The sequence below is a fragment of the Vespa mandarinia genome, chromosome 8, assembly GCF_050613455.1.
Source record: "Vespa mandarinia isolate Hongniang chromosome 8, ASM5061345v1, whole genome shotgun sequence".
NCBI classification, from domain to species: Eukaryota; Metazoa; Arthropoda; class Insecta; order Hymenoptera; family Vespidae; genus Vespa; species Vespa mandarinia.
The window spans coordinates 94,925-121,812 of NC_140817.1; the positions used below are offsets into that span (position 1 = coordinate 94,925).

Below are 26,888 nucleotides of genomic sequence, written 5' to 3' on the forward strand. Positions count from 1 at the left end.
AGTTGGAATCAGGTTCAAAAATAATTTTTAACCCTTTACACTCAGCTGTCCCATCTCATGGGACATCGTAATTCTAGCGTACCACTCGGATGTCCCCTCTCGTGAGACATTAAATTTGATTAGTGATTACGGGTAATTGAGTTATTTCAGCGCAACTTTTTAAAACATTCATGCTTCTTTGAGGTTTTCTCTTAAAATGGCACAAGAAATCAAATCAAAATATAATAAAATTACTAACATAAATACAAAGAAATGTCAGCGAGTTTTATGTCATACGAGAACGGGATATGCGTGCTCACTACGGTCCGAGCACTTCAAACGCGCCACTTGAGAAAAGGGATAAGGCAAGCTTGTAGAAGAAATGTCGGTATACAAACATAGCACGCACTGTATAGTGAAATTTATAATCATAAATATGATATCGTCCAAGCAACAAGGCGATGAAGAGCGTGCATAGATATCGATAGCGACGAAAGTGGTACGGAAGAACACACACCACAACATGACGGATTTCTTGGGAGTTGGAAATGTGTGTCATTAACTCATACATTAATTATACAAAACAAACAAATTATGAAACGCCAATTACGCACCACAAGTTTGTCAAGGCCAGTTGAGGGGTGATTTTCGTGAATCGAGAAACCCGTCCATCCACATCGTCTGCAGACAATGGAATAGAGAATAAACTACATATTCCTGATGTGGGGCAAAAAAAGTGAGATTACATTGTTTGTTCTGATAGGAAAACATCTGGTGACAGGCGTCAAACTACTTATTATTGTCAAACGTGCACTAATCAGCCTGCAATGCATTTTTGGGACAGTTGTAAAGTTTATCACACTGTACAAAATTATAACAAATAAAACATTAATTGTTTTGCAAATATACATTTCTCGATTTCAACCAATTCATATAAGTCCAATATCATTATAGTATGTTAATTAGTTCCGAAACCATACTAAATAATACGAGGGTCTGTAAATGCACATTTCTGTCACAAAGTATCGCTGAGTAACTGGTAGCTAACGTCCAGAATTGTTCGGAGTGCAAAAGATTAAAATAAAAAAGCAGACACAATTTAGAGTCAACCAATCGGATGCAAAATGAAACTGTGACGCTAACTGGCGCAACTAAGAAGCAACTATGAGAAAATTAAGAGGCAACTGAAACGCATGAAGAGACAACTAAATCAAGCAAACCCATACCAGACATATACCTGTCAAAAAAAATTGTAAACGTAGTCTCAGAGCTCCTACCCGTGACTTATTTATAATAATTAATGGGAGAGTAATTAAGAATAAGTAGGAATGATAACGACTTAAGTGCGATAGAAAAGTTTTTCAAGAAATTATTCTAGAATTCTACCATATCCAATCTATTTATCAGTTGCAGTATAATTAACAATGTAAAATGCACTTACTTCGTTATATTTCAGTTGAAATTAAATTCAAAAGATATTCTTCAAGTAATGAAATAGAGACGCAATCCAGACTCATCATTTTAGACATAAAATGTAACCGTGACGCTAACACACGTAATTAAGAAGTGACAAAGAAATAATTTAATGGCAACTAAAACGTAGGTAGACACAACTAAACCAAGGAAACACACACTAGACGTTAATCAATGGCGAACATGTCGCAACCAAATTTACAAAGGTCCTACACCGGACTTATTAATAATAATAACCATTTGGCAGCTGACGTATTTTTTCGGACATATGCCAAAACTGCGGCAGTAATTGCGCGTGTATGGGAAAAAATGTAAAGCACTTTTCATACAATGAACTCACTTCTATTGCAGTCCAACAAGAAAAATTAAGAAATACCATTTATTTACATAAATTTGTTTTAATTAATTTTGTGAATGAAATTGGTAATAAGCACTTATAATTCAATCAAATTAACAAAATAATTTCTTATAATCTTTTGGCATAAAAAATTTCTTCGCATTTTTGGCACAACATAAGAAGAGTGCGAAAGCATTCCTCAGCAGTCAAACGGTTAAATAGGACTGTAAATAAGATTAAATAGCCATGACAACGAAATAAGTACGATAAGAAAGTTTTCAATGGGATTATTTCAAATTTCTACTATCGATAAACTATTTATTTGTAGAAGTGCGATTATCATTGTAAAATATGCGTACTACAATATATTCAACATGAAATCAGACTAAAAATACCTCATTGAAATAACGCAACGCAGAAGCAAGCAAACAAATGTAAATGTAAAAGTGACACATCTAGACTCTCCTAAGGAACAATTACGAGGAAACTAAAAGGCAAAACAAACGCATGCAAACATAAAAGTAGCAAGCGATAGCACACCAGACGCAAATCAGACAAACAAGTCGCAATACTATTCTCGTAGGTCAGAACCGATACACATAAACAATTATTAAAAGGAGAGTAAATATGAATATGAAGAGAAGACAGTGAAATATGTTCGATAGTATAGTTCCCTAAGAAATTATTTTAGAATACTAATATATTCAATCTATTTATCTGTTGAAGTATGATCAGCTATGTGAAATGTTTGTACTTCGATGTATTCAAGTTGGAATCAGACACAAAATATATCATAGAAAAAACGCAACCCAGATGAAACAAAGCGGATGTAATATGTAACTGTGATGATTCCAGACGTACTTAAGAAACAATTGAGGGGTAACCAAAAGGCAACTAAAACGGATACTGATACAACTAATACTAGCAAGTCCAGTCGCATAACAGATGCAAACTAAACGCAAACACATTCAAACGTGATGCAACCCTATTCTTATAGCTCCTACCTGAGATTTATAAATAATAATTAATAGGAAAGTAAACAAGAGAAAGTAGGGATAACTACGAAGTAGGTGCGTTAGAAAAATTTTCTGAAAAATTGTTTAGGAATTCTACTATATCCTATATATTTATCTGTTTAAATATGATTAGTAGTTTAATATATACGTACTATTATATCTTCGAGTTGGAATCAGATTCAATAAATATTCTTAAAATAAAGCAACCTAGATGCAATCGGACACAGCCATTTGGATGTAGAATGCAAATATAACTTTAGCACATGCTAATACGAAGCAAATAATACATAACTATAAGCAACTGAAATTCATGCAGATACAAATATAGTAAGCTATCGCAGAACAGATGCAAATCAGACGCACACATGTTGCAATCATTTTTTCAACGGTTCTACTGGAGAATATGGTACTACTCTGGTACAATCGGAAGTAAAATGTAACTATGAAGCTTAGAGACGCAATCAAGAACTCACTAAGAAGTAACTGAAAGACACCAGAAACGCAATCAGACAAAACTACAACAAACGAAACAAAACCAGACGTAAATCAGACGCCAATCAGACGCAAAGAATTCGTTACCCTATTCACAATGGTCCTATCCGATATTTAAATACAATAATAAACAGGTCAGTAAACATGAATGATAAAGAAGTACGTACGAAATTGTTTTCTAAGAAATATATTTAGAATTTTACTATACCCAATGTATTTGTTTGTTGAAATGTGATTAGAACATTTAACTGAACGTACATTGATATATTCGAACTAGATTCAGATTCAAAATATATTATAGAAAATGCCATGTAGTCCCAAATAAACAGATGTAAGATGTAACTGTGAGGATTGCAGACGCAAATGAGAAGCTAAGAGGTAACTAAAAGGAAGCAAACTCATGCAGACACAATTAATATGAGCAAACGCACCCCAGACGCAATCCAGACGCAAACTTAACTAACACAAAATCCGGACGAAAACGTACTACAGACACAATACAGACGTAGAAGTGACGTAACACTATTTTTAAAGGATTTATCCGAGACTAATAAACAATAATTAATAGGTGACAAATTAAAACTAATTAGGAATAACAACTAAATAAAAGAAATAAAAATGATTTAAAAGATATTATTTTAGAATTCTACCGTATTTAAACCATTTAGCTTTTGAAGAATGCATAGAAATTTTTGATGTATATCTTTTGATATATACGTGTTTGAATAAGACTCAAAATATAATCTTGAAATAATGCAACCTTGATGCGATTAAATGTTTGTAAGATGCAACTGCGATTTTTAGAGACGCAACTGAGACGCAACTAAAACGTAACAAACAATAACTGAAACTTATGCAGACAAATATAATACGAACAAGCGCACACAAGACGTAATTATGACTCAACCCTATTCTCAATGTTCCTACCCGAGAAAAGTATATAGCAATTAATAGAGGAGAACATAAAAATAATTAGGTGTGACAAGGAAATAGTGCGATAGAGAAGTTTTCTAACAAATAATATTAGAATTCTACTATTTCCAATTTATTTATCTGTTGGAGTATTATCTGCATTGTAAAATGTTTCGACCTACATAAATGCGAATTGTAATTATATTCAAACTCTATTCTTAATAAAACGCAAACCCGACGCTAACCAGACGCAAATCTGACACAACCATATTTTAAATAGGTAATACCCGAGACTTATAATAATTATAAATAAGTTAATAAAAAAGCATAAAAAGGAATGACAATTATATGAGTGCGATAGAAAAGTTTTTTAGTAAATAATTTTAGAATTTCTTTATGTTCATTCTATTAATCAGTTGATGAAAGATGCAAAATATAAGTACTTGAATATGTTCGATCTGTAATCATTTTCAAGATATATACTAAACATAATTCCACCCTTGAGAAACTCTAATGAATCCCAGATGCATTTCTGAAGCAACTCTATCTCAACACTGATGGAATCCTGACGTATCCGAGACGCAGAACTAACAAAAACCAAGCGCAAACGATACCCAATTCTCAAAGTACTTCCCCGAGACATTTAAAAAATAATTAATTGAAGATAAATGAACAAATGCGCATGACAGGGAAATAAGTGCAATGGAATTCGTAAAGTAGAAGCAACCCTTTCCTCAAAAGTCCTACGTGAGAATAATAAATAATAATTAATAGGATAGTAAATATGGAGAGATTAGTTACATGGAGAAATTTTTTAAGAAATTAGTTTAGAATTCTACTAAAGCACATCTATTTATTTGTCGATTTTTGATTGGAAATGTAAATGTATGTGCTTCGATATATTCGAGTCGGTATGAAATTCAATGAAAAACTTACAATAACGCAACACAAATACAATTCGGACTCAACCAATCAAATGTAAAGGTTAACTATAACGGTAACATTCGCAACTAATGAGCAAGAAAAAGGTGACTAAAAGGGAACTGAAATGCACCCAGATATAATTATAGCAAGCAAACGCACACACCAGAAGAAACACAGAGACAGACCTGACGAATATCAGTGCAAACGTGACGCAATCCATTTCTCAAACGATCTGTCCGAGAATTATATTTAATAATTTATAAGCGAGTAGATGTGAAAAAAATAAATTACAAGTAGAAATAGTAATGAAAACGAAATAAGTGCGATATAAAGGATTTCTAAGAAAATGTTTTAAATTTCCAATATATGAAAACTTTTATCTATTGAAGTATGATTAGCAATATAATACTTACATACATCGATGTATTCGAGTTAGAACATGATTCTATTATATTTCTGAAATACCGCAACTATGTATAGACTCTACAAATACAGACTCAACAAATTGTATGAGAGATGCAATTGTTACACTTACTGATGCTACGAACTAACTAGAAAATTAGAGATTGCTAGAAGGCATCTAAAACACTTGAAAACACAACTGAAACAAGTGAACACACACCAGTCGCAGAAAAGACACAATACAGACGCAAATCTGAAGCAAATCAACTCCAAACGATACGCAACTCAGTTATCAAAGGTTCTACACGAGATATAAATAATTATTAATAGGAGAGCAAGTCCGAATAAATATGAATGACAACGAAACTAGTGCGATTGAAAAATTTTTTAAGAATTAATTAAGAATTTTACTATTTCGAATCTATAAATCTGTTGAAGTAAGATTAGAAATTTCAAATGAACGTACACAATATATTCGAATTTGAATCAGATTCAAAATATATTCTGGAAGCAACGCAACCCAGACTCAAATTATCTCATGTAAAATACTTCTATGACGCATACAGACGTAAGTAATACGTAATAAAGAGTTAACAAAATGGCAACTGGAACGCACGCAGACAAAATTATAACAAGCAATCGCTCTTTAGGCGCAAACCAGGCAAGATCCTGACTCAAACCATAGGTAAACCTAACGCCAAAGTGATGTAAACCTATTTTCGAAGTTCAGTCTGATATTTATAAGTAATAATTAATAAGATAGTAAATAAGAATGTAGGAATAACAAAGAAATAAGTGCGATAGAATAGAACTCTAAGATATTATTTTAGAATTCCACTATCTATTACATCTATATCTGCGACCTGTTTGTACGGTGAAGTTTGAAAATACGTGTAAAATATACGTTCTTACATATTTTTGAGATTAAATCAGTTTTTAAACTTATTTTTAAAATAATACAATACAGAAGCAAATCAGACTTAATCAATCGATTGTAAAATACAAAAGGAAGCTCACGGGTGCAACTAAGAAGAATCCAAGAGGTATGTAAAAGGCAACAGAAACGCATGCAGACAAAAATAAAGCAACATACCTGTCGCAAATCAGACGCACACATGTAGTAACCCTTTTTTCAAAAATCCCACCCAAAATTTACAAATTATAATTAATTGACGAGTAAGTATGTTAAAATAAGAAAGACAACAAAATAAGTAGGATAGAAAATTTATCTGAGGAATCATTTTGGAATTCTTCTATTTCCAATATATTTATATGATTAATTATGATTAACTATGTAAAATATTCAAAGTATAAATGGATAGTATATAATAGAATTCTAAAATTATTTCTTAAAAGACATTTCTGTCGCATTTATTTTCTTGTCATTCGTATTTACACTACTATTATTTAATACGTATAAGACCCTAGAAGTTCCTATGAAAACAGAGTTTGGTCACGTTTGCGTTTTGCTTGCGTCTGGATCGCTTCTAATTTGCGCTTAGATTGGGTTTGACAGTACTATTTGTACCTGCATGCATATCAGTTGTCTTCTGGTTACCTCTTAGTTGTTTTTTAGTTGCGTCTGAAAGTGTCACAGTTGCATTTTACATCCTACAGTTTGAATTTCGATTGAATCTTTGTTGGATTATTTAAATAAAATTTTTTGAATAAGATTTCAAAACGAGATTTGAAATCATATTCAAAATAAATTCATGAAATAATGCAACGCATATGATCTGAAGTGATGTACAATTTTATCGCTAACAGAAGAAACAAAATAGTAAATAAAAGGCAATTGATGCGAATACGGAAGCGACTTGTACAAGCAAACGAACACAAAATGCAAGCCAAACGAAATTAGACGCAACCTTGTCGTAACCCTATTCTTAAAAATCCTACCTGCAATTTATAAATAATAATTAAATACTAGTAAATAAGTGTAAGTTGGAATGACAACATTATAAAAGATATAGATAAGTTTTCACAGGATTTATTTTAGAATTCTACTATACCGAACCTCTTTATCTGTAGAAGTATGATTAGCAGTGTAAAGTATAAGCTTTTTATATTTTTGTGCTAGGATCTGACTCAACATATATACTTAAAGTAACGCAATGCAGATGCAACCTAACAAATATAAATGCGACTATTATCTTTACAGAGGCAACTATGAAGTTACTAAGAAGTAAGAGAAAGGCAAGTAAAACGCATACAGGTACTACTTAAGCAAGCAAACAAATTCCAAAACAAAACGTTATTGTGAAAAAGACCTCAACTGAACGCTACAATATTCTCAAAAGTTTTCAAAAAGACTAATAAATAATAATAAATAGCAGAAAATATAAGTCAATATGTACGGTAGAAAGTTTCTCTTAGGAATTATAATAAAATCATAATATATCCAATCTATTTATGTATTTAAGTATGATAAGCAAAATGTACGTACATATATATGTCAGAGTTGGAATCACATACAGAAGATGTTCTCAAAATAATGCTACCAGGCGCAAGCCAGTCTCTGCCAATCGGATGAAAAATGTAATTGTGGCAAATACAGACGCAACAATGTAGTAACTAAGAGATAAGTAAAAGGCAACTGCAACGCATGCTGATACTAATAAATAAAGTAAACGCATACCAGTAGTAAACTTGATGCATTCTATATGCAAACGTGATGCAAACCTATACACAAAGATCCAACCCGATACAAATAAATAATCATTAATAGGATAATAAGTTAATGTACATAAGAAGGACAACTAAATACGATCGATATAAACATATTCATACGAATTATTTTAGAATTCTACTATATACAATTTATTAATATGTTGAAATATGATTAGGAAAATGTACGTAAATATATGAATGTGAGTTCGAATCAGATACAGAAGATATTCTTAAATTGACACAATACAGACGGAATTGCAACAAAGAAGCGACTGAGAAGAAACTGAAAGGTAAGTGTAACAAACCGAACACAACTAAAGCAGGCAGACGCACCCGAGACGCAAATCAGACGTAAACCTATTCTTGAATATTCTAACCGAAACTTATAAATAATTGTTAATAAAAGAGTAAATAAGTTTAAATACGAATGACAACGAAATAAATGCGATGATAAAGCTATCAAAGAAATTATTTTATTAATCTACTATACTTATTCTATTTACCTGTTTTTGTATAACCGGAAAAGTAAAATGTATGTATTTTGATATATTCAAGTTGGAATCCGATCCAAAATATAAGTCTCTCATTACGTAATGTATACATAAACAAGAGATATAAAATACAACTGTAAAGCTGAAAGACGCAACTAATAAGTGATGAAGAGTTTTCAAAATGGCAATTAGATAGCATGCAGACACAAGAAATTCGGTTAAACGTACAGCAGACGCAAATAAGAAGCAAACAAGATGCAACGCTACTCTCAGAGGTCCTATCCGAAAGTTATATATAATTATAAAAAGGAGAAAAAATGGGAATAAATTGAATAGGAAACGAAATAAGTGCTATAGAGAAGTTTTCTGAGGATTAATTTAGAAATCTACTATATCCAAACCTTTTATATGTTGAAATATAATTAGCAGTGTAACATGTTCGTATTTCGTTATATTCGGATTGTATTCTGATTCAAATGATGCTCGTAAAGCAACGTAACACATATTCAACCCTAAATCAACAAATCGAAGGTAAAATGCAACCATGACGATTCAAGGATCATCTAAGAAGCAACTAAAAGGTAACTAATATGAAACTGAAAGGCATGCAAACACAACTAAAGCTAGCAAACGCACGACAGACAGAAAATAGACACGAGAATGACGCTAATCTGATGTAAAATAAATGTAATCCTATTCAAAAGGATCGTACCCGAGACTTTTAAATAATAATTATTGAAAGGGTAAATAAGGATAAATAGGAATGATAACGAAATAGGTGCGATAGAAAAGTTTTCTAAGAATTTACTTTAGCATTCTACTATAATCAATTAACTTATACGTGGAAGTAGGCTCTGGTCCTCTTCTTTCCTTTATGTTTTTTTTTCTATTTACTCTTAACGCAATTATAAAAGATTCACTGTCACATCTTTATTGGGGAAATGATGGTCTGGCTTTAACGAAGGGTGTCTTATATCCTTTATGGAAAGCGTGTTGTCACATATTGTTTTATTAAACACATACTACATTTCTTAGTATCTTTCGTATTGCTGGAATTAAACAAGAATAAAAAATGTACTAATTACTGCATTTTTATTACAAGGTCTACGTGATTTTCTTCTCGATTGGAGAAATGTTCAGCAAACAGATTACACTTTCCTGAATATATTTTAAAAGCGACCATATCTAAATTTGTGATCGTAACTTCTTATATGTCGTGTGCTTAACTACGAATTGTTATATGAAAAGTGTTTATAATGGAGCAATCTACCAATTAGTTGAAATCATCGAGGACAGCACAAATACTTGTCAAGCTGGTGTCCATCGTACGAATATTTATCGTTGCTTGTCTATTCTCTGTACACCGCAAAAACGTTTGGAATATTATTCACCGTGCATACTCTCGATATATTCCTCAATAAACTTCGCGCCAATATTTTAATGTATGTAAATATCTAATATAACTTGAATTGAATACTATTTAATAAACGATTATTCACTGAAACCATGTAAGAACGAACAAATTTTAGCGAAGGTAAAAGCAGAACATATGATTAATAAAATATATATGATTATGCTGAACACTTTCAGATAAAAAGAAATGCAACGTAAATGAAAAATTAAATTATCAGAACTTATCGGCAAAAATTCGAGAGATGAATATTAAGAACAGCCGTTGACAGGGTCGAATGCTGAGTACAACTGAGAACGATGGAAGGTCATATTCATTCAATGTGGCAACAACCCGAGCGTCGAGCAGTCTCGTCTTCGCTTTTCGTTTCTCTTAACTTCGTCTTCTTCTCTCTTACACCGATTCTGAAAGTTTCATTATCTAATGTTGGTGAAAAAGTGATGGTCGTGCTGTGACAAAGGAAAACTTATTTCACTCAAGGCAAGCTCGGAGCCATGTTTTGTTTTAATTTTTTCCACCGTGGTCCTTTAACGAAATAATTTTTTATAAAACTAATAAGATGACGCAACTTTTCAGAGTATTTATCTAAGAAGTTATTTTAGAATTCTTTTGCGTTTAATCATATTTTAACTTAATGTAATATGATTAGATTTGTAAAATAAGAGTACTTTAATGTCTCTTAAGATATTAGAAGGAAAAATTATGAAAATGCGTAATGACATGCAACCATTGGCACGATAGTACTTGCATTGGATGATTTACAATTAGATTTCCCAAGAAATATCGACGTTGGTCTTACTACATGTATGGTGCTTTATATAGAGTTTCACGCGCTAACGCTGACTCAACTCTAAAATCCACCTACCGCGATATCGATGCTCGATACCTTTCTGATTCGGGTGCTTTCAATTTGCCCTACGAGCAGAAAATTTAGTGGACCGCTCTTTCTGATAGCTGTCCGATATCCTCACCGGCAGATATAACGGATTATTAAGCATGACCGTTCGTGCTTTTCAAATTTCAGGCAATAAAAGTATAATCCTCGTTAGGATTTTTAAACACTTCCGCGATACTGACGTGTGTGTTAAAATAAAGCTGACTCTACTATAAAATTAGCGTTGGCGAGATAATCTAATCGAAAATTTCAAGGAAATAAAACGAAGTCCACGATAGATCCTTCAATCGCAGCCGAACGCCCAAGCGAAAGTTACAATAATATTGATTCTACTCCATAATAAGCTAATAATAAAACTGAAGATAATAATCACCATTTGTATTTGGAGACATAATAGGAGATGAACTTGAAGTATATTTTAGAGAATGTTGCGTATTTCTGAAAGGATCTTTAAACAATGCGAATAATATGATTCAAGACATTGGAAATAAGATAAATATCGTAGTTTTGAGTTGGTTAACAATTCGTGCCATTATGTCGTACCAAAATTCGCACAAGCAATCATTATTTAACACAATTTTCTTTTCCTAGATTTGCATTGAAACATTAATTCTAGTATTTTCCATCGTTTTAACATACTATGTATGAATTCTCATCGTGACTGTGATAGAATTACAAAATTCTCTTTGTCTCATCGTATTTATTTACCTCCAATGAATGTCGAATCGTACCCCATAATGTTTCATTATGTTTTTTTATGGACTTTTAAGCCTAAAATATTAAAATTCTGTCTAAATAATTAAGGAGCTATATTATCACTATGTTCGGGTAATAATATAAATAGAAACATTTTTCTTTGCCCTGTTTTCTTCCTCTTTTATTCACTTTTCTACATAATATTTCATTTAATTCTAGCCAATTGAGCGCAATGCATTATCTGGTTTTACAATATAAATATAATATATAGATCACGTTCATTCCAGATATAAATATATAGTTTAGTATTAGTGTCAAGACTATGGAATCAGTTGGTAGCAGCGATGAATAGGAATTCTTGAGTGAATAAAGTACAAAGAAGGTTACTTGCCAAACCGATGTTAAAAATTGTCAATAACAAAAATTTCGATGATCTGCAATGTAATCTTCATGAGGTATGAAAAGAGAGTTAATCATAGGAAAAATTACAAGATATATGATTGTATATTTAGTCATTCAAATGTCTGAAGGTGTTAAGGGAAGATCCAATAACGGTGTGTAGAGATTAAAATATAACTTATCCTGGTCCACAAACTGCTAAGAAAGTGGAGAGAGGAAATTTTATAAAGTTAGTTCCTGTATAAATGCTACAGAAATGCAAGACTTTATGAAACCAAATGATTTTAGAGAGGAGGAATGGTAGTATATGTATTTACTCTACATTCAGTAGATTTGATATAAAAGTAAATTTAAACATTGCAAAAGAAAAATATGTTTGTTTTAGAATTAAACAGATTACAGTATGATCAACAAAAATGCATAATTTTCAATCGTGTTACGTATCTGGGAGCTGCAGCAATGAATGCACCAAAATCATAAAGTGAAATACAACGTAATATGAACATTTTAAATATCTTAGACAGGGTATTAAAATTTCAGTCTTTGTGCAAAGTAGATCCCAAGGAACTTTTTAGGATAAAAATTCGATATGCTAAAGATGAAAATTGAAGTGGAAGTTCTTTTTTTAATTACGATATAATAAAACGTACTTTACGATTGATTAAAATACATAATTATCTTGATTTGTCTAGTTTATACGATGTTGTCATTTAGCAAATAATTGTCCAATATGAAATACTATTAATTTCATTTTATACACGTAGAGAAAGTTTCGGACTTTGTCCCGCGTGCTTTGCTTTCAGATGGTCTCATTGTAAAAGCGTGGAAACTGCTATTTATCAATATCATGTTTTTAGATGTGATATACCAAGCACAATAAGTGTTATATTAAAATCAATTTCATTGCTTTTCTCGATTACCACACAGTCCATTATTAATTAATCATTTGTACGCAGGATGGACGAGAGTCAGATTCTTTTTTTAAATCCTTCCTCAGAGCACAACGACCAATGACAAATTCATTAACAGTGTTTGACTATAATAATTATGACTCAGGCGATGAAACATTTAATTCTCATGTATTTATTCATGAAATTATCGTGGAAGTAAAGGAGGAAGTTGGCAAAAATGAAGTAGTACAGTTCCTAAGGATAGGAAGTATTGCAAAGGTTGGATTAATTTAGTAACGCATGATTGTTTGATTATACAACTAGTATCCAGTAAGCAACGGTGTATAATTATTGTAGATGAAACATTTATTGGTTTTCCTGATAACACTAGACGTGAGGTGAAACATAACAATATGCGTTAACTTGAAATGGTATGCATTATTAGTTTGACAATAAATTAATATAAAATTGATATAAATAATTATACGATATTAAAGCTATTTTTTGCCTGTGTATCTACTAAATATTTTTAATAGACATGTATATCGTATTTATAATAGTTGTTATTGTTACATCAAGTCAGCACTGGCTCATCATTCCAGGATCGATTTTACCATATATGTGGCCAGGGAGATCCAGCTAACCCAGTTTTGGAAACTCTTAATATAGGGATATCAAGAGAGGGCAAAATATTCATTAAAATAGCAGTTGATTCAGTTATAAGAAGTACCAGGAAATTAGTTTGATTCGATTCTCCTGTTGAAGTATTTCCAAAAATGATAGATTTTGGTACTTTAATAAGAGATATTTAGTACAATAATTTTTCTTATCTCTAAAAACGTAAATTGCTTTTCACATCCAATAGTATTCTTATTATTACACAAATTATTAACATTATAAATTTATTAAGACTGACTTTTTTAATACAGATAATATCTGGCGATGGAATTTCATTACGACGTACAAGGTATAGAAACATCAGAAGAATTGGTTAGGAGCAGAAAAAATATTGCTCTTTAATGAGCTTCAACAATATGCGTCGTCACATTAAATCTCACGGTGAGAATAAATTCAGGTCTTTAATATATTATGATATACTATTCAGATTTTATTATAATATAATGTAATAAAATTTCTATAATGTCAATAATATATATTTTTATTTATGCACCCATAGATGGTAATGAACACATGTTATGCTGAACAGGAGAGGTATCGAAAGATTTTTTTGCAGTTGAATTGGCAAGCCGTGGAGATGTTGGAAAAAAATGATAACAGTCCGATTTTTTAATATTACTAACAAAACAAGGAATTCATGGCACATAACGCATAGAGGTATGTCAACTTTTAAGTAATTGATTCAATTCCCAAGAGAAGATGTACAAATATAGAACAATGATTACTGTGTTTATCATATTATATTAATTTCCCACCATACTCCACCACTTTGCTTTTACCTTGTTAATGTGACATTATGTATGATATATAATGAAATGCGATATCGTTAAAGAAACGTATATGAAATACATTAACAGAAATGTTACTGTGAATGTGTTATATTGAGGAACATCAACGGAACTATTCCAGTACATGATTTTCTCAAAGGGACCGATGGTTTAGGCCAGGATTCTTTGAACAAAATACGTAAAGTTTATGCAGCATTTAAAGTAGAAGTTTCATATTGCCAAAGTTTTAATTCTTAAATTGCTAGTTTATTGTAATTTTTGAAAATAATTAATTGAAGCAACCTAAACATTTTTGCATCATACATATACCATTATATTATCGATTAATTTTAATGCTTGATATTATTTGACATTAATTAACAAAATTTGCGCATTTGCAAATGCCGGAAACAAGCATTTCGCATTCTGATAAGGTGAAAGTACAATTATAGTATACGAGATTAATCTAAAGACAGATATGATAATCTTAACATGTGATTTTATCAATTGAAACGTTAGATAGATAATAGTCAAATCATTTTCATACCCAATACCGTGCTATAAACATATTTTCTGTAATTATAGTATACTAATACTTTTCTCTCTTCATGACCAACTTTCCGAACTTTATAAACATTTCTGCATTCTTAGTGTTGAACCAGATATATTTGCAGCACAATGGTTATTGACTCTTTTTACAACATGATTTCCATTGTATCTTATATTCCACATTTTAAATGTTTTCCACTTTCAAGGACTCGACATTCTCTTCCATGTAACTCTATGCGCATTGTTTATAGTAAGTTGTTCTTCGCTTATACGTCTAGATAAAATTATCATTTTATTATTGCAAATATGATTTTCTTTTGTAATCTATTTACTGTTATCCAAAAAGGAGTTATTATAAATGGATTTTGAAAGAATTTTAAATTAGTTTAAAATACATTTACCTAATCGTTGCAGAAATGTAGAAATACCACGTTATCTAATGGAACTGGCCTATTCCGTTACATTAAAGAAATTGGAGACACACGAAGCAGAATTCATAATATTGAAATGTAACTTTATATATTATGCTTGAACGAATTAATTATGTATATAGATATTTTTGAATATTTCTACAACCCTTTCGAGCAATCAAACTTGTTTTACACATTACTACAAAGCCAATATCTGCCAGTATGTATGTCATCTCTGAAAATCTTGAATTGTCGTCGCAAATATTAACTAATACTCGAGTGACGAAGAACCGCGATAGAATCAACAAGTAATCACTTTGTACATTCTATATGTAAACAAGAAAGCCTTTCGTCTGGCCTTTTAAACAGTTTTCTTCTAATTGAAACAGTCTCGACAATTTGATACCATTATTATCTAGATGCATTGTCTCAATTCTTCCAAGAGACCAATAGAGAAGTGATAAATTGTCCTGTTTCAATAGTACAAATGTGCCTACTATTTTAAGATTTCCATTTCTAAATCTAAATATTTCATTAAGTTCACCCCGATGGATGTTTATGTCATAGGCTTTCGACGCATCGCGCGTATCTTTAATATTATTTGTACATTATATAATGATAAAATATAATGGATATTGTACAGTTTTTGAACTTTTACTGAGAATCCTAATTAATGTGTATAAGTGATGTTTTGTAACTTAAAATAGATTAATATATTGTCTATTAATTGGAATATTGGATCACAGTATTTCGAGTATAGTGAGTATAATCTCAGAATATAGAGTATGAACCGATTGTTCCCAATATCTAATACCTTTCGCATTCGTATTAAATAATATAGTCTTATTACCTATTAGCGACATCTCTATTACATATTATATAAGGTGTGTCCAAGCAAAATGTTTCCGATCAAAATATATTGCTTACCAGGGATAAACATTCATAACTTGGAACGTAAAGTGGATCATAAATCTTGAGCCTTCCCATGCAGCAGCAGTTTCAACGAAATATCATTTTGGACAGCTATACTTTAGTGATTATAACGGGGGTGGGATGGAAGATTTTTTGATTGGAGTGGAAGAAGATTAAAGTAAACGTTCGGCCAATCAGTGACGATGGTGCGATCGTTTCCTATATAGATGGCATTTCATACACGTCAGGTGGATGAAGCTTGTGAGCTCGCCACCGAAGAAGCATCATAGTAACTTGGCCGCCATCTGTTCAATCTATTCGACTAAATTTCGTCGTTGTTATTTGTGAACATCCTAATTGTAAATTTGTACTGAACAATATTCTAGTTTTATTTCTTATATTTTATCTCTTTGGAAAGTATATATATAATAGTATTGTAGGAAAGAAGCGAAAAATTTGGAAGTAGAGCGTACCGTATCGAATAAAATCTTAAACATGATGGATCCCTATACACTTCGAGATTACGACAAAGGAGATAAAATAAGATATTCTTTGCCAGCTTACATACAAAGGTATGAAGCAGTGATCGAAGTTCTTTGCAGTGATAAATACGGTGGCAAGATACAAAAGGTTCGGTATCACATTAATATTCTTTTTCATAGTTGTACATTTTATTTGTTTAACATTAATTCTGGTTCGTGTAGATCTCGAAAGATCTCAAAAGATCATCCTTTTATATAGATATTATGTAAATTCAATAAAATTTATCGTATTATACATTTTTTTCTAATTACCTGTTTCCATATTGTTCCTATAGATTATTGATTTTGGCTGTGGAAATCTTGACTTTTTGGATTCCCTAAAACGTATCTCCGATGTAAAAGAAATATTGTGCGTAGATATTGATAGATGTATTCTCGAAAATAACAAGCGCAAAGCCAAGCCGTTTGTTCATGATTTTGTACATTTAAGAAAAGGCCCACTTCAGATACACGTTTACGAAGGAAGCGTTTCTAGCAATGACAAAAAATTGCAAAAAGCCGATGCAGTGATATGTATGGAATTGTGAGTTATTACCAAAGATAATTATCTCTTGATAATATATTTGCAACGAATACTAATAATAGAAATTTTTTAGGATTGAACACTTAGATTCGAATGCATTAAAGGATTTTCCATTTAACATCTTTGGTTATATCAAACCAAAAGTAGCAATTGTAACAACGCCAAATGCAGAATGTAATGAATTATTTCCTCATTTCTCCGGACTCCAGCATCCAGAAAGAAAGATTGAATGGTCTAGAGAACAATTTCAGGCCTGGTATATTTTTTACACATTTTAGATTCTTGTATATATAAGTATACGTATATGTATAAATACACACATACGTACATACTTACATATATACGCGCACGTTAATATAGTTACTTTCTAATGAATTACATTCATTTGTAGGGTGGAGAATATAATTATAAGTTTTCCTGATTATCATGTATCGTTCCGTGGCATTTGTAATGGACCAGAAGGTACGGAACATCTAGGTGCTCGCACACAAATGGCCGTTTTTCATCGCAATAGCGACGAGAACTGTTCAGAATCATTAGGAATTGATAATATATATAAATTCGTAACTTCGCATAATTTTCCATTTATAATTGACAAACGTTCGGACACAGAAAAGATTTTAGACGAAGTTTTTTACCATCTTGAAGAGTCGCAAAATATGGATAATATACGAGGAGAAATGTCACTTGAATCTTTAGTATTGAACTTGAGGAAATTAAATATTACAATTGAATCACTGAAAACAATTCTGGAGGAAGCAGGATTGACCATAATTGATTACGAAGATGGTCCTGCTACATGTATTCCAGTGCAACCACGTACTATACGTGAAAGGCATAAAGATTATGAAATATGTTTGGGTTACGATGGATATATAGTGGATGAAATTAAGTGGGATTCTGATGACTGTGACGAAGAAGAAGAACAGAATGTTGTTATACCTGAGAGAAATTCTTCCCCAGAAAGTGACATTACTTATCTGTTTGATAGTGAAAATAATTCATCAAGTGATAATAATCTTTCTGACAGGGTAAACATCCCTGAATCTGTTGCTGATCCAATTAATTCCGTTTTATAATATAATTAAGTTTCGTCATCATTAATGGGATTAATTTTTATATGTTATCAGAAGGTGATACAGCCAATATTTCAAACGAAGTCAATAATACACTTATAAAGCGAACTGAAATGCTAAATATAACATTTGATTTCTACCATTCTGTAACAGTATTATTCTCTTCGACATAGCCTCAACAGCTCTTCGTTCATTTGTTTCAATTGAAATGCTCCTAAGGCGATGATACATCAACAGATAAAAACATGCTTTATCCATTATTGTTGATTAACAGTTTCATCCCTCATACACATTGAGAGATGAATCTGTTAATCTGGAAGGAGCAAGTAATAGAGAACTGAAGCAAGTAATTGTCGATTATTTATTATGATGATCATATTGTTGCAATGGATCTGCGTCAATTACAAATCAAACACAACACACAGATTCATCACGAATACTTAGAAATTCTAAAGAGATGAGTTCTAAACGCAAATCGTTAAGGCCTGAAAATATAAGCAACTACGATATATCAAAAACATTTCGATTGGGCGATAAACCGATGCTGCCAACTAATGGCGTAAGAAATATTAGTCGAAATTCTCTATAGGATTCTAATAATACTTAACGTCTCGAATCCATCAAGTATATCAACGATGTTCATTATATAACTGTCCGTTACAAAAAGTGATACAATTGAAGAGAACCATATAATTGAAAACGTACTTACAATAATGAGAATGATATAATAGAAAATATATCTTTGAATAAAATAATATGTATTTACTTCCCGTGTGCCGAAGAATATTGTGATATTATATGACAATCTTTTGAAGAAGAAAATTTAAAAGATATTCAATCTGAAAAATATTTAGTAAAGACCATTGACGGATGGAAGGATTATTCAATAAATTTCAATCCAGTTTGTTTAACATGTCTAGGTAGCATTATTGAAATATTACCAGATACTCCGGAGTCCTTAGATATTTCTCCAAATAGCTGGATATCAAAAATTATAGATACTGGCAATCCCTATTCGAATCACCGATAGGGACATCGAAATATGATTTATCTAGTATAGTGCATAATAAATTCGCCAAGGGTAGCTCACGCACCACGATTTGAAAATTTAGAACCGATGTTAATAGAAAATGTAGATCTTGCAAATAATAGTGATTTCATTAATGATATGAAATGAATGGAAAAATACATTTTGTAAGTCTGAAACTACATAACTTTTCAATTCCATTATTGCCTATCAATTAATTTCATTATTATCTTTGTCAATTAAACAATGTAATAATTTTATAGAAATATAATAAATGTTTATGTCATTATTTTTACAATAATCCTTCCATGTATTCCATACATTACAAAATTTATGGTCTGTTAAGAGTGCTTAATTAAAAAGTTCATTTTTATCAAAAATATGAAATTTATTCCAATTATTTTGCTATAATATTACAATGTTCACAGTAATAAAATGAACGCTTATATACATGAATATGCATACGTATAACGTATGTATAAGTGCACGTAGTTAAGTAAAGATACACATATGTGTATATATATATATTTATATATATATACATATATATACACACACGCAAACACATACTATAAATATATATGTACATGGATATGTGTGTATGTGTATGTGACTTTGTTTGTTTGTGTATATTTATTTATACGTTTATTCATTTCTATATACTTAACAAATACCGTGATATAGATATATTTTCTGTAATTATAGTTTACTAATACTTTTCTCTCATCATGACCAACTTTCCGAACTTTATAAACATTTCTGCATTCTTGGTGTTGAACCAGATATATTTGCAGCACAATGGTTATTGCCTCTGTTTACAACATGATTTCCATTGTATCTTATATTCCACATTTTAAATGTTTTCCGCTTTCAAGGACTCGACATTCTCTTCCATGTAACTCTATGTGCATTGTTTATAGTAAGTTGTTCTTCGCTTATACGTCTAGATAAAATAATCATTTTATTGTTGCAAATACGATTTTCTTTTGTAATCTATTTACTGTTATCCAAAAAGGTGTTATTATAAATGGATTTTGAAAGAATTTTAAATTAGTTTAAAATACATTTACCTATTCGTTGCAGAAATGTAGAAATACCACGTTATCTAATGGAACTGGCCTATTCCGTTACATTAAAGAAATTGGAGACACACGAAGCAGAATTCATAATATTGAAATGTAACTTTATATATTATGCTTGAACGAATTAATTATGTATATAGATATTTTTGAATATTTCTACAACCCTTTCGAGCAATCATACTTGTTTTACACATTACTACAAAGCCAATATCTGCCAGTGTGTATTTCCTCTCTATAATGAATAAAGAATTGTTTATTGGATAGGTTTGACATGTACAAATAGTTTCTTTAACATTGCACTTAATTAATGAAGACAATTTTTCAAGAAACTTGTTAGACAAAATTTGTGACGTGATAAATATTAATTAATGACCCCCTACCAACGCATAGAATTAGAATATAAATTTAATGTTATATTTTTATTTTTCAAATATAACGTATAACGCATATAGCACGTAATCGTGTAATATCATATTAGATGTTATAGGAATTCTACTGATTCAATTGATATATTTTCTGTGCATGTGTGGGAGTTCATCCGTACGTTTATGTATGTCGGTGCGCGTAAGCATATATTGTACGCGGTTTAGGTAATGTATTAAAATATAAGTTAGGGTTTTATTCACGTAATAATATTTTTTATGTGAGATAAAAATCCACAGACAAAACAGTAAAAATGTTTTGTCTATGTTGATATATTTTATATATTTTTTAAGTTGCTATTTCTGAAGGGAAACATTTGAATTTCAACATCAATGTATGTTAAGTATAAAAAGTAAACTTTATATATAATTTCTAAAAAAGCAGATTTTGGAAATGCTTTTTTAACCTTACTTTGCAAAATCAAATGTTTTGCCATTATCAATGTATATCGTTGTGCTCCTCAATAAATATTATATAATTTTATTATCCATACTTTATATATACATCTAAATTTCCAGTTAATGCACATGGTGTTATAGCAAGTTTGGTTTTGGGAAAGACATCTTTCTTGTATGTTGAATATTTGCTTATATTATAATGTTTCATTTTGCGTGCTTATACTTTTTACATACATATCATTGTTAATATTTTGACGTAGGATTACTACTGCTTCATATTTATGTATTATTTATCATATTATAAATTATTTATCATAACTGAAAAATAAATTATCGTTTTAGTATTTTGTTTACTTCTATCATCCTTGTTATCCTACAATTAAGATATGAAAGCTTTAATTTACTACACAAATAGCTGCATGAAAGTTTATGCTTATATTAAATCATAAACACTTTACTAGCTGATTTGTTGCAAAATTATTTTAAATTACGTCCATAATATTCCTTTTATTATATCCCTTAAAAAAATATAATTAACTGAATATTATTAATTTTAAATATGGGATTATGGAGATAGAAAGGAAGAAGTGGAAATATATGGGTAGCGTTACATAATCTAATCTAATCTTTCTCCGCATGAGCCTTGATAAAATTAAGAATCAATAATGCCCCTATAATGTAGACTAATGATATTGCTATTCAATTGCATCAGCGTTAAGATGCTTTATTGTAATCGATTGAATATCGGTAATGAATGTAATTTTTCAAAAATAAGTTCTACAATAATTCATAATAACTTTCTATATTATTTATTATAATTATATAGATAATGTTGAAAAAGTTTTATCTCAGTTTCAAGAATATTATCTTAAAATATTATATATAGAGGAGAATCATAGACACTACATAGATAAAAAAAATAAAAATTACGTAAATTATTTTCATTCAAAGAGCCAAGAAAATGCAGATGAATGCAATAATGATGTGGCACAACTGAAAGATATAGTTGCAAAAAATGAAGAAGAAAGGCAGAATTTATATGAAGGGGCTGCTCAATTTAAAGAAATCCTGGAAAGTGACGTAAAATGAGCCGATTCCAAGTGTTGTCGTAGTAATATTAATATTGCTAAATACTAATATTGAATTAATCGTTTTACAAAATGATTAAGTACATTTGAGTAATGATGAATCTTTTGTAAATGAATTTGTCAACGTTTGGAAGATGACTATAAAGGTGCAAAAGCAACATTAATTGAATTACGTGTCCATAATGTTTTTCAAATACTATTTAATTTGGTAAATGTAGAAATCGTAATAAAGCATAAGACACATTCTACACGCTAATGTATCAAGATGTCACAAATGTAGATCATGCATAATAAATTCGCCCAGTATATTAAAAGATAAAGCAAATATTTTGAAAAATCGAATTAACCTCACTCTGAAAATAGGCACGATGATTAAATTCATAAGAATAATATAAGGTTTGTTTCAATTTACATGATACTTTCGCAGAATGGATGGAAATCTATTCCTCCTTAGATATATATAAATGAATAAACGAATAAATAAATATATACAAACAAACAAACGCGAACACAGTCACACACACATACACACATATCCGTGTACATATTATGATAAAAATTAAATGGAGAAATTTAAATTTTTAGACTGTTCGACTATTAAAATCATACATGATTTGAGTTCAGATCGGTAAAAGCCAGATCGGTTTCTATTTATAAAAAAAATATATTTTATTTTACGAAAGGACTTAAAATATTAAATATTTTATTATAAAATTAAATATAGAAAATTAATTTTAATGAATAAAATTAAGTTAATTATTTATAATATTAAGGTAGGATATTAAAATTATTAAATTATATAAATAGTATAATTATAAATAGAATTAATATAGAAATGTTTATGAAATCAATAGTTTTATAAAATATTTGGGGTATTAAATTTTTATAAAAGACGTATTTTTTATTTTTATAATATTATTTTTTATAACAATTGATATTTTCGTAGGAGTTGCATTTTTTGTATTATTAGAGCGTAAATTTTTAGGGTATATTCAGGATCAGAAAGGTCCTAATAAAGTTTTAATTTTAGATATTTTTCAGTCATTTAGAGATTCAATTAAGTTATTTGTTAAAGAAAATGTAAAATGTGTTGCACAATCTGTTGCACAATCTTTATCTTATGAAGTTTCAATATTTTTAATTTTTTTTGTTATACTTTTTTATCTTGAAAGATTTAAGTTGATTGATTTTTTAAAGTTTCAGGAGAAAATTTTAAAATTTTGATATGTAAATTTTATAGTTTGTATTATATTATTTTTTAGTATAGTAGCTGAGTTAAACCGGATACCTTTTGATTTTATTGAGGGAGAATCAGAATTAGTTTCTGGGTTTAATATTGAATATATAAATGGTAGATTTAAATTGATTTTTTTAGGAGAATATATAATAATTATAATTTTAGGTATTTTATTTATATTAATATTTTTTGGATATATAATATTTAATTTAAAAAGAGTTTTTTTAGTTTTAATGTTTATAATTTTAATAATTTGAATTCGAGGGTGTTTACCTCGAATACGATATGATAATTTAATATATTTTTGTTGATATTATATTTTAAGGTTAATTATATTAAATTTATTTTTAGTATTTATTTTTAAATATTATTTATATTTGATATATTAATAAAAAATTTATGGTATTAATTTATTTAAATAAATAAAAATTATTATTAAAAATTTAGTGTAGTTATTTTAGGTAATTATATATAGAAAATAAAAGGTATGAAATATAATATTATAATATGTTTTATATAAAATTATTATAATATAAAAATAAAAATAATGTATATTAATTAAAGTGAAGTAGAGTGTAATTTAAATTTTTAATTTATATTTTAAGAGCTTAATATTTTAATGTAGTGGATAAATAAAATAATTATTTTTAGTTTGTGTAAAAATATTATTAAATATGAATGTATAATTATTTATGTAAATTAAAAATAAATAATGAGAGGATGAATTACTTTAATTAAGTGTATGGTTATTAATATGAAAATATTATACATAAAATTATTTAATGTAAAAAGAAAAATAAATTATATATTAAATTAAAATGTAAGGTATTTGTATTGATAAATTTTTTAATTTTTTAAATATATAAAATTTATTAAATTTAATATTTTATTTAGTATCTAAATAATTTTATAAATTTAATAGGTAGTTACTTTTAATTTATGAAAAATATTATATTGACAGATTAGTGTATTAAATTTAGAATTTAATTAAATAAATTATTAGGAGATTTATATATAATAAAAAGTTAATAGAAAATTTTAATTTCTATAATTATATTTTCAAAATATATGCATAATTGCTTATTAACTAGCAAATATTATTTATTTAATAATAATGTAAATCAAATTTTATTGAATCAATTTATATTAATAAATATTATAAAATATAAGATTGAGTATAATTGTGTTAGTTCAATGAAGGGTGTTTCAATTTCTTGGCCCCCTAATCAAGTTAGTATATAAAATGTTGAGAAAAGTATTCAAAAATTAATTTGATAATGGGGGTTAAATTTAAGATTAAATTTTTTAGAGGATCTAATGAAAGGGAGAATTAATAAAATTAAGATTGCTGATAATAAAGCAATTACTCCTCCTAATTTATTAGGGATACCTCGTAGGATTGCGTAAGCAAATAAGAAGTATCATTCAGGTTTAATATGAATTGGTGTAATTATTGGGTTTGCTTTAATAAAATTATCTGGGTCTCTTAGGAGGAAGTGGTATTGAAATATGAATGAAAAAAGTATAATTATTAAAATAATAAAAGTGATTAAGTCTTTTAAAGAGAAATTTTTATAGAATAGAATTTTATATATATCACTATTAATTCCTATAGGGTTAGAAGAGCCTCTTTCATGTAAGAATATTAGATGAATAATTACTATAAATAGAATAATAAATGGTAAAATAAAGTGGAATGAATAAAATCGATTAAGTGTTGGTGAATCAACAGCAAATCCTCCCCAGATTCATTCAACAAGAGTTTGTCCAATGTATGGAATTGCTGATAGAAGATTTGTAATAACAGGAGCTCCTCAAAAAGATATTTGTCCTCAAGGGAGAACATATCCTAAGAATGCAGTTATTATTGTTAGAAGGAGAATAATAATTCCAATAATTCATGTTTTTATAAGATTAAAAGATTGATAGTATTCGACCAATGTGAATATATATACAAATAAAAAAATTGAAGCTCCATTACTATGAAGAATTCGCATAATTCATCCATAATTTATGTCTTGTATAATTAGGATAACTCTGTTAAAAGCTATATCAGTCGAAGGGCAATAGTGTATAAATAAGAAGATTCCAGAAATTAATTGAATTGATAGGGATAGGCCAAGTAAAGATCTTAAATTCCATCAGTAATTAATATTAATAAGTGTAGATAAATTAATAAGAGAATTTATGATAATTTTTAATAAAGTATTTTTATGTATAAATGATTCATTCATTAAGTTATTTTTTAATTATTCGTAAAGGTTTAGAATTAATGATGCAGATTTTTGTAATTAGAATAAGATTAAATAGTTAAAAAAATATTAGAGTAATAATATAAATATTAAATGGGAATTCTATTAAGTGATTTAAGTTTATAAATGGGTGACTGATTAATACACCATTAATTGATAGATTAATAAAATATGGGTTTAAATTTATTAATGAAGACCTATAAGAAAGAATTATAATTAAGACAGATATAAAAATAGATATTGGTAAGAATAATGTCTTTCATTTTGAAGATATATATTGATTTGAAATAAGTCTAAGGAATATTATAAATAAAATTATTAGCCCCCCAATGATTATTAAGAAAATTAAAAATGAATATAATGAAAAAGTATAAAATATTCTGATAGAAAGACAAGTCCTAACTGTAAATAATATTAATAAAATTATTGATTAAATGATATATAAATTTGGATGTAAAATAAAATATATTAAAATGAGTAGTATTATGAGACAAATAGAGTTAATAATTGATTTCAACATTAAGAGTTATAAATTAAAATAATAAACAAAAAATAGTTTTAAAAAAAATTTTAATTTTAGGAAATTAAAGATATAGAGGTTATCTATTTTTTTTGATATTTTAAACTTAAAAATAATTATGTATTTAATTTAAATTTACAAAATTTATGTTTTATTAAACTATTAAGCTAAATAAAAGTTATTAATTTAGATTTAATTTAGAGTATTGTACGTATAGATGATTTGAGATAAGATATTATTAAATTATATATTTGGGTTAATTTTATTTTTAATGAGATTAATTTTGATATGAAAATATTATGATCATGTGCTAATAGTTTTAGTTTGTATTGAATTTATTGTTATTATTAGATTATTTATTATTTTTATAATATTAATGTATTTAAAAAGAGACTTTTACTTACTAATTTTTATGGT

The 26,888-nt window shown here is 28.9% G+C and overlaps 1 protein-coding gene and 1 pseudogene across 1 annotated transcript; both read left to right on the forward strand.

Annotated features, from left to right (window-relative positions):
• Positions 1–2,634: 2,634 nt before the first annotated feature.
• Positions 2,635–15,513, forward strand: LOC146872796 (rab GTPase-activating protein 1-like; annotated as a pseudogene).
• Positions 15,514–16,798: 1,285 nt separating this feature from the next.
• LOC146872797 (small RNA 2'-O-methyltransferase-like) lies at positions 16,799–18,447 on the forward strand. The gene is made up of 4 exons (XM_085658849.1): positions 16,799–16,933; positions 17,121–17,368; positions 17,442–17,624; positions 17,760–18,447. The coding sequence occupies exons 1-4, from the start codon at positions 16,799–16,801 to the stop codon at positions 18,445–18,447; spliced, it is 1,254 nt and encodes a 417-aa protein (XP_085514975.1).
• The last annotated feature ends 8,441 nt before the right edge of the window (positions 18,448–26,888 follow it).